At 58.3% G+C, this 16,548-nt stretch overlaps 1 protein-coding gene across 2 annotated transcripts in view; it reads right to left on the bottom strand.

Annotated features, from left to right (window-relative positions):
- Positions 1 to 3,806: 3,806 nt before the first annotated feature.
- The window catches only part of OLFM1 (olfactomedin 1), a 37,637-nt gene continuing 24,895 nt past the window's right edge, over positions 3,807 to 16,548 (bottom strand). For both annotated transcript variants that reach the window (XM_020879449.2, XM_020879448.2), the window contains exons 5-6: positions 12,891 to 12,997; positions 3,807 to 5,513 (exon numbers count right to left, since the gene is read on the bottom strand). In XM_020879449.2, coding sequence (XP_020735108.1) covers positions 4,839 to 5,513; positions 12,891 to 12,997 — 782 coding nt within the window. In that variant the 3' untranslated portion in view covers positions 3,807 to 4,838. The remainder of the gene's footprint in view (positions 5,514 to 12,890; positions 12,998 to 16,548) is intronic.

Raw genomic sequence — 16,548 nt, 5'->3', positions numbered from 1 at the left:
CAGGCCCCATATTGCCCCCAATAAACCTTAACTTGCCACTCTCACATTATGTGTCTTTCTTAGTGGACAGAGGTCAAAGATATGCAGGGCAGCCAGTGTCAACTTCGGCTTCTAAGCAGTGTCTGGGCCCAACATTTACCACTTACAATCTGAAAATAGGATTAGGTTAGATGTTCCAATTAAAGACAAACACTACCCCCTACCCCGGCATGTTCAGCTACCTGAAGCACCTTCACCTTCTTTTCCCTTCTCCCAGGTGGAGCTTGGCCTCTGTCTGAAGACCCAGAGCTTCCCCCACAAAACCACGAGATGCCTCCTTCCTGGTCTCTTGCGAGAGCTTGGCCACCCTCATTGCTCACCCCCTGGAAGCTGCATGGGCATCATAACTCCGGGAGCCAGAGGTGAATTCCATGGGCAGCTGTGTGGGGTCAGCCATCACAGGCCTCCTTCAGGAAGAACTCTGTGGGAAACCAGGAATATTCTAGGCCCCTCCAGCTGCACCCAGGACCAGGCGTCTCACGCTCTGGCCTCCGGTCCCCCCTGAAAAACTGCTGGGTTTTGATTCCGGGCCAAACTTTTAATAAAGAAAATTCATCTACAGATGTTCTGCCATCAGCCAATATATTCAGTTATTGGAACCCAGGAGACTTAGTGGCAAGCCGGTTGTTTTATTTGCTCTCTGGATGAAACCATTTTTCTTGCATATTTAATATCCTGGAGGAATATTTTCCCTGGCAAATACTCAGAGGGGGACGGCAAATCCATTCTGAAGCCATCAGGTCGTTATTCTGTCTCCTGGTGACTCAGAGCAGGTATTTGTACATTTGTTGTCTCCTGTGTCATCAAGGAGAAATTAGGATGAGATCGGCCTGTAATTGCAGCTGCAATCACCCAACAATCCTGGCCTGATTGTCCCCGCGCAGACTCCCACCGAGGAATAAAGTCGGTGGCCTCTTAGGCTGTCTCACTGAAGTTGGGATTTTTCTATGATGAGCCAACCCCAGGCTCTCTGGCAGAGGACTCTGCATGGCTCCCCCAGAGGTAACTTGCAAGCATGAATGGAGAAGGGCCTCCCACTTCTAAATGTTTTAATTGCAGCTCGTCCTGCGGTGGTGGATGACTTCCAGCTAATGAGGCTCTAATTAAGCTTAGGCATTTTCTACCCACCCCACCTCATCAGGGGTCAAAGCATCTGGCAAAGGAAACCCAGTCATAACAAGAAAGCAAGAAAGGATTTTTTGGATTATTTTGTCTTGGGCTTGATGAATTAAAAAAATGCCCAAATCTCACAAACATCAGGTTTCATTTTCTTAGGCTCCAAAATCAATGCAGACAGACTGCAGCCACAAAATTAAAAGACGCTTGCTCCTTGGAAGAAAAGATATGACAAAGGTAGACAGCATATTAAAAAATGCAGAGACATTATTTTGCCAGCAAGGGTCCGTCTAGTCAAAGCTATGGTTTTTCCAGTAGTCACGTATGGATGTGAGAGTTAGACCATAAAGAAGGCTGAGCACCCAAGAATTGATGCTTTTGAACTGCGGGGTTGGAGAAGAGTCTTGAGAGTCCCTTGGACTGCAGGGCGATCCAACTAGTCCATCCTAAAGGAAATCAGTCCTGAATATTCATTGGAAGGACTGATGTTGAAGCTGAAACTCCAGTACTTCGGCCACCTGATGCGAAGAGCTGACTCATTTGAAAAGACCCTGATGCTGGGAAAGATTAAAGGTGGGAGGAGAAGGGGACGACAGAGGATGAGATGGTTGGATGGCATCACTGACTCGATGGACATGAGTTTGGGTGGACTCTGGGAGCTGGTGATGGACAGGGAGGACGAGTGCTGTGGTTCATGGGACTGTGGGGAGTCAGGTGCGACTTTGCAACCAAACAGCAACAGCAAAGCTGACAGAGTGCGTTGGGTGTGAGGGACGCCCAGACGCTGGGAGGACAGGCAGCCGGAGCACAGGACGGAGGCCGGACTTAAAGGAACAGAGGAGAAGCAATGCCCGTCTGGGGGATGGGGAGTGAGAAGCTTCTGGAAGGCGGAACCCTGAGTTGGGGAGGGGAGGACGGACGTAGGGGGCACAGGCGAGGGTGTTGGGGTGTACCTGGAGGAGACCTGCTGCGTGGGTCTCACGGGGGGTGTGCAGAGGGGGAGGCTGAGGCTGTTGCGGTCAGCGGGGGCCTGAGCCAGGCAGGAGGAGGCCTGTCCATCCACAGTGCTGCGCGTGTTCGGGAGCCGAGGGCCCAGTGTGCATGGAGATCTGGTCCCGGGGTGGGTGGGGGTGAAGCGGCTCCCGACCGTTCAAGGCTCCACCCCTCCCCCAGGCTGCCCTGCTGGCCAGCACCCCCACCCCACCCCGCACTTTTCCTGGGTCCTCTGACTCCGTCTCTCCCCTCCCCATGGTCCAGGGCCCACCCGATTTCTCAAGGGGGTGCTGACCGCGATCCAGGGAAACCCCAGGAGATCCCGCCAGCCGGTGAGCCTTGGCCAGCGGTCATGCCTTTCCTCCTCGGCGTGTCCCTCACCAGCAGGCTCAGGGGTCGAGCAGCAGGCCTCCGCCCTCCATCTCATTCCACATTCTCCCAACCACGGGCCAGAGCCCAAGGGCATCGCTGTGACTGGCAGGAACTGGCCCCACACCCCCACGGTCTCCTCGCCCAACTGGCTCCCTGCCTCACCCTGATGGCTCTGAGGGGCCCCAGGGACGGAACCGGACGTTCTTGGACGTCCTCACGCTGACTCCGAGGGCATGTCAGCTCCTCCCCTCTCTGGTTCGGGTGCGGTGCCAGCTCAGCCCAGCTCGAGGCGGGCACTGGCTCCTCCCCAGTCCCACATCACTGGCCTGCCGTCCACCCTGCCAAGGAGGCCAGCGGCCTCGAGCAGAGCAGAGGGCAGGGCCGGGAGGGTCGGCCACCCCCTGCCGTGACCTTCAGTGCTAAGGCGGGCCCTGAACGCTGTCTTGTGAGAGGGGAGTTACTTTGCCCCGTGTCTCCTCTGGGGTTCTCAGGCGGCGCTAGTGGTCAAGAACCCGCCTGCCAGTGCAGGAGACGTGAGACCTGGGTTTGACCCCTGGGTCGGGAAGATTCCCTGGAGGAAGGCATGGGAACCCCCTCCAGTGTTCTTGCCTGGGGCATCCCAGGGATGGAGGAGCTACAGTCTGTGGGGTCGCAGAGAGTCGGACACGCCTGAGGCGGCTGGGCACGCAGGCAGCACACGCCTCCTCTGGCCATGTGAATCCCCAGGGCACTTCAGAACGGCCCTGTCCTGGGCAGACCTCAGGGTCCCCTCAGAAACGGGGCCCGGCTTGGCATCTATAGGCCTGGCCACATGGCCTGGGCTCCCCCGACGCGTGAGGGTTTCTGTCTCAGGGGAGCCCAGGTGGGGCCGGCCGCTTGTCTCCTGGACCCCCCATCCTGCTCCTAGCAAGCCAACTGGCCGGAGAGGGCCTGGGTTCACCTTCGCCCACTTCTCAGCAGGGTCTTTGCAAATGCCGCATTGGAAGCGGGTGCCCATCCCAAGCTCCTTCTAGTGGTGACTTGGAGGAGCCTGTCTGGATGGAGCAGGTGGACTCCCAGTGGGGCTGTCTTTGGACTGAGACTCACCCTGGGGGTGGGGATCTCCATGGCAACTCTCGAGTTCCGACCTTTGCGGGACCGGATGCCTAGGGACCCGGTGGGCCTTGTGTCCCGACCACACCCTGACCTCCTCCCCTGCGAGGGACACGTACTGGAACCCGGCCTCAAGGATCCAGAAGCCTTTGTCATTTTCAAAACCTTCCAAAATGACAAATGAAGCGAAAACATCTCCTAATATCTTTATTGTTCCTTAATCAGATAGTACAAAGTTTCCCTCTTTTTTACTTAAAAAATGTACTTTCCGCATACTGCTGCCCACAGGAGCATTTCTTTCCCTTTGGAAACCAGAGTTTCCCGAGAGGAGCCCTTCTCCGTGGTTACACTATTTAAGATAATTTAACGAGAAGAGGGTATTTCCTTTAATGATTATCAACCTTGATCATCTCTACTAGGGCGAACACTGATGTGTGTGTGTGTGTTTTTTTTTCTTTTGAGAAACAAGAAACCATCCACTTATTAATCCAAACTACGGCATTGCATTTACAACATTCATGGCATCAACTAAAGAGATACGTCACCACCTCAAGGGAGCCACAGACAGACACCGCACAATGGAGCTAGGGGGACAAGGGTCCGACGCCGGGGGCCTGTGCCTGTCCACGCACGCCAGCCGCCGCTCTGGGGGACTAGACGTGGGTCCACGGGCTTCTCGGAGTCTCAGCACAGTTCATCTAAGACACTACACACGGTTGAGGACGGCGGTGGTGATGAGATGCAGCTACATGAGCCTACGTCGCCCCTCTGTCGCCGAGCACAGCCCGGGCTGGGGTGGGGGCGCTTCAATGAGACACAACACTCACATCCATCGAGCTGACCACGATCTACAGACAAGTCCATGCGATCCTAACAGTAGGTTGTTCTCGGTGAGAGCTGGCCAACAGTCATCGCCTTATGTCTTGAGTATATTGACCAGAAAGGGGGACCGGGGCAGGAGAACCGGGGAGCCCTGGGGCTGTGGTTCCAGCCGTCAATACGAGGGCTTCTTCCCACGTCGGGTGCCCTCCGGCTGGAGCTAGAGAAACGTGGGGGCAACGCCTCCCCACCCCACCCCTCGCCCCCGAGACGCCGGAGTCCACGCTGCATGAGTTTTCAGAACGAGCCTTGTTCGTCTCACCCACGTTACCTCGGCAGCTGTTCCACAGGAGTTTCCAGGCGGGTGAGGACGTGGAGCCTGGGCCCCTGGGGACCGGGGCCGGGGACTACAGCTCGTCAGACCGGATGACGTGGAAGAGGGTGACGTTGTAGAGGATCTGGTGGCCATTGTTCCAGGCGTACAGGGCGCGGTCCTTGGGGTTGTAGTCCAGCATGGAGATATGCGAGTACTTGTTCTGGAAGGGGATGTCGATGTACTCGTAGGTGGAGGCGTTGGTCTGGTAGGCGTAGTGGACCTTGGTGCCCCCCGAGTAGCCGTTGGTGACGTAGAGCGTGCCGCAGATGATGAAGGCCTCGCCGGCGCTGCGCTTGGGGTAGCTGGTGTTCCAGGTCTGCAGCACCTGCAGGGACACCGGGTCCAGCCTGCTGATGACGATGTTGCCGGCGTTCTGGTTGGTGGCGTAGACGGCCCACAGCCCGTTCTCGTCCACCATGAGGTCGATGTCCGAGTGGCCGCCCCAGGCGTAGTGGTACATGTTGTTGTAGCCCGCGTAGTCCAGGCTGCGCGTCTTGAGGATGGTCTCCGTCTTCAGGTCGAACCGGATGACGATGTGGCTCTGGAACTTGTTGAAGTAGATGGAGCCGTTGTAGACCACCTGCCCCGTGCCGGACCAGGGGTGCGGGAGGCGGTGGGACGTGAAATTGTCTGTGGTCATGAAGTCCAGCATGGATTTGTACTCGCGGACGAAGCGGTTGTTGTGGTAGCCGTCCATGTACCAGACCTGCGGGGACAGTGGATCCGTCAGTGGTGCTGAAGGAGGGGTACCCCCCGCCCCGGGAAGGCACCCCCTCCCAGACTGGGGGTCTGGTGACTCGGTGCCCAGGGCGGGAGTTGGAAGGACCCGGAGAGAGCCCTAAACAAGGTCACATCCCTCCTCCACACCCATGGGGTCCTTTCCCAGGGGTCATCTCCCCATCGGGAAGGGAGCGTCCAGTCTGGAGAAAGGACACCGTGTGCATGGACGTGGGACGCACAGCCTGGCTGTGGGCATGGCCGGCAGGCACCCTCTGCTGTTCCCGCCAAGTGGGTGGTGGCAGAACCCACTACAGACCCTCGAGTGCGTCCGTCTGGTTGCCCCGGGGCTGTGGGTCAGCGGGCCACCTGCCTGCTCCCTGCTGTCCCGGGCGAGGGTGCACGGCAGCTGTTTTGTCTCATCTGGGAAGGCTGGTCGCCATCAGCGCGGGACGCCGCACTCCACGGGACGCTGGGCCGAGGGCACAGCCACAGCAGTGGCCAGTCGGTGAGGCTGACCACTCTCAAGGTCACCAGGAAGGGCGACAGTGGCTCCCTGGGGGCACGTGCGTCAGGCCTGTCCTTCCGTGCCGGCCCTCACAGCGGGCCAGGCTGACTCACCGGCCCAGTGGGGGGACGTCATTAATTTGGCAGAAGGGATGCTCAGCATATAGTCACGCCCAGTCCCGGGCAAGTGCCTCTCCGAGGAATCCGGGCTTCCCCGGGCTCTGAGCACAAACCAACCATGACAGCAAACCCGATGAGGCCCAAGTCAGGGGTTACGAGGAAGAGCCCCCCCATTGTTGCTTAAACGCCAGTTGACTCGAAAACTGTCTAGACTTTGTACAAAACGCTTTAGTCATTTTCAACCAATCTGGGAGCAAATTAGAAAGCAATGCAGTTAGTCAGAGGAAAATCTGCCAGGCTAATGCCATTCCCGGTGCATCTGTCTGGCAATAAGACAGCTGCTTTATCCGTCAAGGGCTCCGCTGGCTGCAGGAGAGATTAAGGATGTGGGAGCTTTCAGACGTGGTTTTACACATGCGTTAAAAATTAAAAAAAACAACAAAAAAATGCACCCTTGCTCCTGAGACGCCCATTCAATGCTTAGAGACAGATGTGCTTTCTGTTTTTAACAAGATTCAAATAAACAAAGAACTGGGTCTCATCTGGGGCTGTTCATCGTCCTTGGCCTCTGTCAGAGCAGCCCTCAGTTCTGTGGGCTGTGGAGGAGAGAGGGCACGTGCGGGGCTGGGTGGGGAGTCAGAGAGGGCGCCGGAGGCACATGCGTGATGGGTGTGCGCGCCTCCTCTTGGTTACCTCTCGGACAGGGAGCTCACTGCTTCTCTCAAGACTGAGCTCAAGTGACAGCCCCCTCTGCACCTTCTCCCGACCCCCCATCACACCTCTTTGAACATGCTCCCTTCTCTGCTGCCCCCATGAGTAGTGGAGGACCTGGTTGGGTTCATGCATCCTGGGACCTCCATCCTGTGGGCAGAGCTGGGTGAAGTCAGCATCCAAGTTTTAAGGGTTTTTAAGCTATAAAGAAAGCTGAGTGTGAAGAATTGATGCTTTTGAACTGTGGTGTTGGAGAAGACTCTTGAGAGTCCCTTGAACTGCAAAGAGATCCAACCAGTCCTTCATAAAGGAGATCAGTCCTGAGTGTTCACTGGAAGGACTGATGCTGAAGCTGAAACTCCAATACTTTGGCCACCTGATGCGAAGAACTGACTCATTAGAAAAGACTCTGATGCTGGGAAAGATTGGGGGCAGGAGGAGAAGGGACGACAGAGGATGAGATGGTTGGATGGCATCACTGACTCGATGCACATGAGTCTGAGGAGACTCCGGGAGTTGGTGATGGACTGGGAGGCCTGGCATGCTGCAGTCCATGTGGTTGCAAAGAGTCGGACAAGACTGAGGACTGAACTGAACTGAAACTGCCCTTTCCTCGATCAGCTGGCACATTGGACACAGGGCCCAGCACTTGGCAAATGCAGTTGAGGGTGGGAGGGAAAATTAGCACAGGTGCTAGACGTTTGCCAACCAGCTCTCGGCCTGGAGGGCTGAAGCCACCGTGAGCCCCTCTGTGCAGAAAGAGAAGCTCATCACAGCCCCCAAAGGCCCCGATGGCAGCAGGCGCCCCCCTCGGCGTTCACTCCAGCCTCACCTCAGATGCCTTGTCCTTCTCTGCCTGTCCTGCATCCCCGCCCATCCTGAGTCCCCACTCATCCTGTCCCCTCCGGGATGCTGCCCAGACTGCTGAGGCCTGGAACCAGTGTCCTCCACCTAGATGGGGCCCCTGGGAGCTTTCACACCCAGAACAGCCACGTAGACCTTGGGGGTGGAGCTGGGCATGGGCTGGTTACAGCCTCCAGGTGATTCTAACATTCAGCAGGGTCCCTGAGACCACCCCTTCCAAATGCCCAGTTTCAAGAGGCCCAGAGGGGAGGGTCTCACCCAGGGTCAAAGGTCAGTCCACCACACCCGCTGCCCGCCTTTGCTGGGCCACTTCCACCCAGACTCCCGCCCGCAGGGTGAACCACCGCCTCCCGGCAGGACGGCTCGGGCGGCCCTGGGGGCTGAGAGCCTCCGGTCCTCAGGGCACTGGTGACCTCGGGCCACGCTCCACGCAGGCTGTAGCTCCCTGTGTGCATTGTCCTGTGGGAAGGACAGTGGGGCCCGGGCTGAGGAGGGGAGAGCTGAGGGCACACGGGGTGAGAATCCAGGGCAACCCCAGCAAGGAGCACCCAGCGCAGCACTGCCGGCAGAGGGAAGGTCCCGGGCGAGTGGGGAGCCCCCCGTGGGTCTGAGGCCAGCGTGCCCCCCTCCCCCAGAAGCTCCCCCATCCACGAGGGTCTTCTCACCAGAAAAGAGAAAACAAAGCAACCTGAGGGTTCTTCCCTGGTAAACACCACGGCTAGAGCAGAGATGCCACGTCTAGAGTGGAGGTGGTGACCAGCCCACTTAAAAGACGCTTGCTCCTCAGAAGGAAAGCTATGACCAACCTAGGCAGCACATTAAAAAGCAGAGACATCACTTTGCCTAGGAAGGTCTGTCTAGTCAAAGCTATGGTTTTTCCAATAGTTACGTATGGATGTGAGAGTTGGGCCATAAAGAAAGCTGAAAGCTGAAGAATTGATGCTTTTGAACTGTGGTGCTAGAGAAGACTCTTGAGAGTCCCTTGGTTCTGCAAGGAGATCAAACCAGTCAATCCTAAAGGAAATCAACATTGAATATTCATTGGAAGGACTGATGCTGAAAGAGAAGCTCTAATACTTTAGCCACCTGATACAAAGAGCTGACTCACTGGAAAAGACTCTGATGCTGGGAAAGACTGAAGGCGGGAGGAGAAGGGGGTGACAGAGGACAAGATGATTGGATGGCAACACCGACTCACTGGACATGAATTTGAGCAAACTCCAGGAGACAGTGACGGACAGGGAAGCCCGGCATGCTGCAGTCCATGGGGTCACAAAGAGTCGGACATGACTTAGTGACTAAACAACGACAACTCTTTTAGTTTTGATGCTTGATTCCCTTCAGACTGGTTGGTGTATAATTGTTTTGGTAATTAATGATAAGCACAATATCTTTTGGCATCTTAAACTGTTTTGAATTATTTCTATAACATTAACTTTTCAAGTAATTGTTTTGTTTCCATATCTTAATTTTAAATATTTTGAGATCAAAAATGATGTGTATTTTCTTTCAGTTTCACTGACTGTGATTAATAAATTGACTAATTGATAACTTAAATATATTTCTAAAAGGCATAAAGGTAGTATTTAGATGGAAGGCAAGAGATCACATGAAAAGTTTATAGGAGGATACTAACCTGTTTGCATTTTTCTTTACATTTAGAATCACAAAAAATAAAAGGTCATGAAACTTACTGGCTGTGACCATAGCTGAAAAAAATAAAAAGCATGTGGGCTGGTCACTGCTGAGGAAATGGCTGCTTCCGGGCTGGATGGGGGACCACCAGAGCTCAGCACCCGACTGGTGCTTAGTCAATCAGCTAACCTGGTTCTAACAGCTCAGCACAAAGGCAGGGGGGCAGGCAGCCCCCTCGAGGGCTCCTGGACAGGGCTCCCAAGGCAATTCCCCCTCCCTACTGTTAGCCACAATCCCTCTTCTCTCACCCCTGTGGCCTCCTACACTGAAGCTGACATTGATTTATTTTTTTGGAGCGAGTTATTGGTCTCCTGTGTGTGTGTATGTGTGTGTGATCAAAATCAGACAGAGAAGGAAAAGATCAAAACACAACACAACAGTGCCCTCCAGATCAATGGCCAGACCCGGGGACGTGTCGCTGTGAGCTGGCGGCTGAGCTGAGCTTACGGCTTCAGCCAGGGCTGCCAACTGCCCAGCGTTCCGGAGGGGCCCCCAGGGTTCCCTGACAGTGAGCTGGTCCCCTCCCCAAGGGGTCGGCTTCCACCAAGGCCCCTCCTGCCTTCCTGCTTGCCCTCCATCCATCACCAGGGGCCCCCTTCCTGGAGGGTAATCAAACTCATCAAGCAGAAAAGAGATATCTAATTTCCAAAAGCCTCCCTCACCACATTGATGGCTTTGCAAACTGATGTCTTCACGATAAGGGGGCTTCTAGGAGCCCAGAGACTTGGTACCTGAGAAAAGATAATTTGACAAGCGCTCACTACAAAAAGAGCCGACTCAAGGGAAAAGACCCTGAGGCTGGGAAAGATTGAAGGCAGGAAGAGAAGGGGACGATGAGGATGAGATGGCTGGACGGCATCACCGACTCAATGGACGTGAGTTTGAACAAACTCGGGGAGATAGTGGAGGACAGAGGAGCCTGGCATGTTGTAGTCCATGGGGTGGAAAGAGTCGGACACGACGGAGCGACTGAACACCACCACACACACACACAAACGGACATTGACCTGGGGACCAAGAGGCACACCCGTGGTGTCAGCTGGGGTGGAATCCTCCAGACTGGGTTCATCCTCTGCAGCACCAAGGTCATGGGTTCTGGCTTGCAGATCCCAACAGGTCTGCTGGGTCACAGGGTGTGTGTGACCCAGCAGGAGGTGGGGAGAGAGGGATGGAGAGGAGGGTGAGTTGGGAGACAGCCTGAACCTCAAAGGTTAGTAAATGGTTAATAAAACCACTAACCAGCCTTTCCTAAGGCCTTGGGCAACTCATGTGAGGCTTCTGGCCCTGGTTTTCCCATCAGCAAAGGGGAGACAAATGATCTCCGGCTGGAGGGCAGCTGCTGGGCTCAGCGAAGCCAGGCACAGGATCTCAGCTGAAGGCTGGGCACAGCTGTCGCTGCATCAGGGAAACCAAATGCTTCCTCTCGTATTCCAACATGTACACACGACGTGCTCTGCCAGCCCCTGGCACACGGGGGCTCTTGGGGTCTGCCACCATCACCTTGTTTTCACGTCGGCATTACTGATATTTTCACCCATATCTGTGACAAGAGCACACTCCTAACCAAGTTCAGAACCAAAGTGGCATTTTCGGGGAGGCGGGGGAGGGAAAGAGGATGAAATTGAAGAATAGGGTAACATTCGGCCAATTAAATCGTTCACTGGTAATTAACTGGTAATTCATTGGCCAATTAAGCTGTTAGAAAACGTCCAAGCACCAGCTCCCTGTCACGACTCAGAAAATAAAAAGAAAATGAACATCGCCCCCAGAATCCCGACTCGGTCGCTTCCCAGGTTTGCAGCCTGTAGCCGGCCCCGCGCCTTTGTCCCCAGGGATGAGGTGTGGGAAGGGGCTGCTGGTGAGGTGGTGGGGAAGGTAGAGGTCTTTGCATAAAGAAGATGCGCAGGCCGCTAGGAGGCCGGAAATGGTCCCTCAGGCATCTCCCCCAGAAGGAGAACGTTGCCAGAGGCACCGTGCAGATTCCCTACTGAAAAAGAAGCCATCACTCCATCTAAAGGGTGGGGTGGGGCGGGGCCGGGGAAGTACAGAGCCTAAAGGGGCGGGGCCGGGGAGGCACAGCGCCTAAAGGGGCGGGGCCGGGGAAGTACAGGGCCTAAAGGGGCGGGGCCGGGGAGGCACAGCGCCTAAAGGGGCGGGGCCGGGGAAGTACAGAGCCTAAAGGGGCGGGGCCGGGGAGGTACAGCGTCTAGAGGGGCGGGGCCTGTGACGTACAGCGTCTAAGGGGGCGGGGCCTGGGAGGTACAGCGTCTAAAGGGGCGGGGCCGGGGAGGCACAGCGTCTAAAGGGGCGGGGCCGGGGAGGCACAGCGCCTAAAGGGGCGGGGCCTGTGAAGTACAGCGTCTAAGGGGGCGGGGCCTGGGAGGTACAGCGTCTAAAGGGGCGGGGCCGGGGAGGCACAGCGTCTAAGGGGGCGGGGCCTGTGAGGTACAGCGCCTAAAGGGGCGGGGCCGGGGAGGCACAGCGTCTAAAGGGGCGGGGCCGGGGAGTTACAAAGACCAAGTCTCAAGACTCCTTTCCTTTAAAAATCCTCCAGACCTGGCTCAGAGGAACTCACATTTCTAACCTCCTTTCTCAGTCTGCCTGCGAAGACTTGAGTTTTTTTTTAAGTGCTTCTTTTCTAAACGTCCTTCAGGCAAGGGGCTAGATAAGAGAGGCCCCGGGCTGCTGGATGGTTCACCCTGGGTGTCAGCGGTCAGGCTGGTGGACCAGCAAAGGACAGGAAAGCCACAGCGCCTCCCCTGCCCCGAGAACCGGAGCCCTGGGCGTGCGGAAGCTCCCTTTGCTGGAAGGCTCCCACAGGCTGCGGTTAGGGTCGCCATCCGGGCTGAGCCGGCCGGCGCCACCCTCCCAGCCAGCCCTCTGCTCCCCACACCCCAAAGGGACGAAGGGACGCCAACCACAGAACTCGGCTGCCCGGCCCCCCACACGCCCCCGCCCCGCATCCCCATCAAGACAGATGTGGCGCTTGCTCGCCTCTTTCCTTTTATGAGGTTTTTACCCAGGGGGAAGAGTCTAGGAAAAAAAGAGCACGGCTTTTTTCCTAAATCAAAAGAGAACATGAGTTTCTATCAGCCATGAAAGGAATGGCAAATGAAACACAAATGAGAAGTCATTAAAACAAGAAGGCCTGACCACTCTCTTCTCCAGTAGAGTGGGGGCAGGGCTGAGACTGTGGGAGGTTTCAGCCCAGAGGGCCCTCCTCGGCTCCCAGGGGCAGAACCACGCCTGGGGAGGGGGTCACAGGCCTCCCCGCCTCACACTGTCCCTGCCACGGTCATCCTCACACAGGACCCGCCTTGCAGTCTTTGACTCGGGGTTAGCACAGGGACCTCAGCAAGGGACCTGAGCCGCTCCCCAAAGCCCCCGGAACCCCCGCCCCCTTACCAAGGGGCACCAAACTTCGCTAATCCAGACCCTCAGACCCAGGCCCGATGGAGGCGACACTTACCCTGTTATCACCTTCCGGGGCCAGGGGGTCGGTCATCCAGGAACCAAACCTGGAGCCAGAGGTCTTGATGGTCACAGGGTCACTTATGCCAGTCAGCTTGCCACACGCTGCAAGAGAGGGCCCAGTGCGGGAGGGTGAGTGCCTCAGCCTGACCCCCACGCCACCCCTCCCTCGGCTGTGACCGGGTGCGCCTGCCCTGCTCTTGCCAGGACACCCCCAGCCCCAAAGGGCAGAGAGGCCGTCCCCTGCCTAAGGCAGAGAGCATCTGAGGCAATGTGGGCGGGGAGAGGGAGATGCACCCCTAGGCCTCAGGCAGGGGTGCGATGCCAGAACTACATCTCTGGGGTGGGGGGGGTTGGCCTTGCTCAGGAGCCTCTGGGAAGCAGGGGCAGCAGCAGCTGCACCTCCTACGGCTGTTGGGGAAAGTCTACCCAAGCCCGGGTGCCAAATGGAAGGTGCCGGACAGTCAGAACCAGACCAGGAGAAGGCTGCTCCTTCCCGCTAGAGGGCCTGTGAGCGTCCCCAGACTTCCTACAGCCTGGAGGAGGCGCCCAGGGGCCAGGGGGCTGGAGTGCGGGTGACGGCGCCCTGGGTGTGCCCTCGGCGCTCTCCTGTCACACAGATGGAGGCTGGAGGCTGACCGACCAGCTGGGACGTCCTCGGGGCCACGCTGCCGCTCGGGCAGGGCCGAGCTGAAAGCCCGCACTCCTAGGCGTCCAGCAAAAATCCCCCTCCTGCCACCTGGACGCCAACCTGCGCACATGGCCCTGAAGTCTGCAGGAGAAAGTGAACCCAGCCGGCATCTGAGCCACCAAAGCCCAGTGGCCCCTGGACACAGGCAGCGGCAGGCGCTGCCCGTGGGGTCGTTGGCATCTGCAGTGGCCTCTCTCCTGCAGGCCCGGCCGGCCTGCCTGTGTCCCAGGCTCTGCCTACCGTGCTACACTGCCCCATAATAGCGAATGCTCAGGTCGGTCTGCCAAGCTCAGAGAACACCTGCGCGTTTTCAGATTGCCTGTGACTTAACCCGGGGGACTGCGGTTTAGCCGGGCGTTGTCCCACCAGGCGAGGTGGGCCCAGCCTTGGGAGCTGGCCCCAGGGAGAGACCAACACCCACTGCTGCAGTGTCTGGGGTGCCTCCCACTTTCTCCCCAAACATAAAACGGGGTGAGTACATGCATAAGCATCACTGAACAAGACTGGAGAGATGACCCCCGTGCCCACCCCCGCCAGCACCCCGTCTCTCTATCCTGACAGCTTGCATCCGGGCATTGCAGAGGCTGTGGGCAGGGATCAGGGGCCGACTGCAAGCAGAAGAATCGCGGCTTTACCCCCAAATTCCATCAAGTCACGAGGCCCTGCTCCCTGGGCTGCTGCCTCTGGCCCAGATTTGAGAAAGGAGCTCAACTATTTTTACTTGTCCATCCCTTCCCAGGATCTATTTTGCCTGTTCCCCTTTCAGAAGGAATTCCGAATTTGTCTTTTTAAATACTGTCCCCTCAGGGCCTTGGCCCTCGCTGGTGAAGCCCTGAAGGTCTGGAGTTTTCCCCACTGCTGAGCCAGGGACGGTGGTCCCGTCAGCCCCTGGAAAGAGAAGTCTTAAGGCACCATGACCGACCCCAGGGCGTCACGGTTCTGCCCCGGGTGGGACACCAGCTGGCACTTATCATGGCACACCTCCCAGCAAGATGTCCGTCTCGCCAACGCTCTGTCCTGCCGTCACCGGCCACACCTGGCCTGGGATGCATTCCCCCGAAGGGGCGCACTCCCCGGAAGGGGACGGACAGCCATCCTCTGTAACACACTCAGAGGGCGAGGACGGCGGGTGGGCTCCCAACGCAGCTTGGCCGCTGGCCCAGTTCTCTGCGCCCCCGGGACTGTGCCTGGGCCGACCCCCCAGCAGGACAGCCAGACAACCCCCCCCACACACACTTCTGTGCTCACCTACACTGATGCCGCTGCAGGGCCCGCCTCCTTCTGGACTGTACCCACCCTGCCTCCCGACCCAGGTGGGGCCCGCACACCCCCAGGCGTAGACCTGGGTATCTGGGTCCCGACAGGACACCCTGGGATGCCCGTCCCCCACAAGGCTCAGCCTGGAGCTGTCCAAAATGAATGAATGAACCGCCTCTCAGGAACTGAGAGGGATAATCGTGCGCCTGCCAGAGCACCCTTCCACCCCTGCTTTGCCACGTGACCCGGCGGAGGGACGGGTGGGGGGCCATAAAGCTGGGCCGCTTCTGAGTGCGCCCTCCTTATCTGTCAGGACACCCACCTCAGAGGCGGGCGTGGGGCGAGCACAGGAACCAGCGAGAGCTCCTGGGAGGATGCCCGTCACGAGTCACGTGCCAGGGAAGGCTGCAGCCACAGGCTCACACTGAGACGGCAGCTGAGTTTAGGCGGGGGCTGCCCTGGGCAATCCCGTGTCCGGTCCCCTCGTGGCTGTGGAGAGGGGGAGCCGGCGGTGGGGGAGCCGGCCTGCGGGGGAGGTGGCGGTGGGTTCGTCTGCGACAGCCCCACCCTGCCCTGGGCCGAGGTCTCCCCCGGCCCCTCGGAGGGAGCCTCACAGTGACCGGGGCGGACCGGCCGGCCCAGGGCCCTCTCGCCCAGCTCCTGGCTACGGGCTGACTCTGCTCTCCTCCGGGGCTGCAGGCCGCCTGCCCTGCTTGAGTCAGGGAGTTATTTTTGGTTCTCTGTCCAGACTGGTTCTGCCAAGACCTGGGGAACTGACAGGATCTAAAAAAGCCCCACGGCAGAGCCGCGAGGCCGTGTCTTGGCACACTCAGCTCACGGAAGTGTCCCTCACCTGTCAGGAGGGCTCGGGCTTCGGGCGGGGGTGGGGGGCTGGGGAGCAGGCAGGCTCGGGAAGCCAGGCAGGGGTGGCAGGCGTGTCCCAGGAGGCCGGCGCGGGGGCACAGCACCGCCAGCTGGGGCCCCTGAGAGACGGTCTCGGGGGCGGGGGGTGGCCTGGTCACAGCAGCCCCGCTGCTGAAACCCTCGGGCGCCCGCTCTTCCTAGAAGGTCACTTCTGAACAAGCGCACGGTCTCCGAGGGGAGCCTGAGCAGGCCCAGGGTGCCGTGCCCACGCAGGAATCGGGCCAGAGGCCAGACTGAGGGGCCGATGGCCGCGCGGCAGGCGACCAGCCCGCAGACCGCCCATCAGATCCGTCTCCCCTGGTCCCAGCTTTTATCCTGTCCAGACTGGAAAGAGTGGAGCTGGCAGAGCTGGCCAGGCTGGGCGCTCAGACAGACAGGTCCCTGCAGACAGACCACCTGGGCGGGGCCGCCTCCCTGCACACGAGCCCCCAGGGGCCGCCTGTCCCCCCTCCACACCCAGCAGGGACGGGGCGCTGGGAGGCCTCTCGCCACGGGCAACCCTGAGCACCCCCAGAAGGAAGCCGGTTGGAGGGGGGACGCCGGCCTGCATGGCCCCCACTGAGTCACTGCCGTGAGCAGCTCTGGAACTGGGGTTCCCTCCGTCCTCACCATTCTAGTCGGACCCCTGCAGACTGAGACACCCTGAACTCCCCTCTCAAAGCTGAATGCAAATCCATGTGTACTGTTTTATCCACTGTCCCTGGCTCTGTCCAGGCCCCTGGGCAGGAGGTGTGAGCCCCTCTCTCTGTCTCCTTGACATTTGACCTTGAGCACTGGAGGCCCA

Source organism: Odocoileus virginianus, chromosome 2 (assembly GCF_023699985.2).
Source record: "Odocoileus virginianus isolate 20LAN1187 ecotype Illinois chromosome 2, Ovbor_1.2, whole genome shotgun sequence".
NCBI lineage: Eukaryota > Metazoa > Chordata > Mammalia > Artiodactyla > Cervidae > Odocoileus > Odocoileus virginianus.
This window is presented reverse-complemented; position numbering and strand designations above follow the sequence as displayed.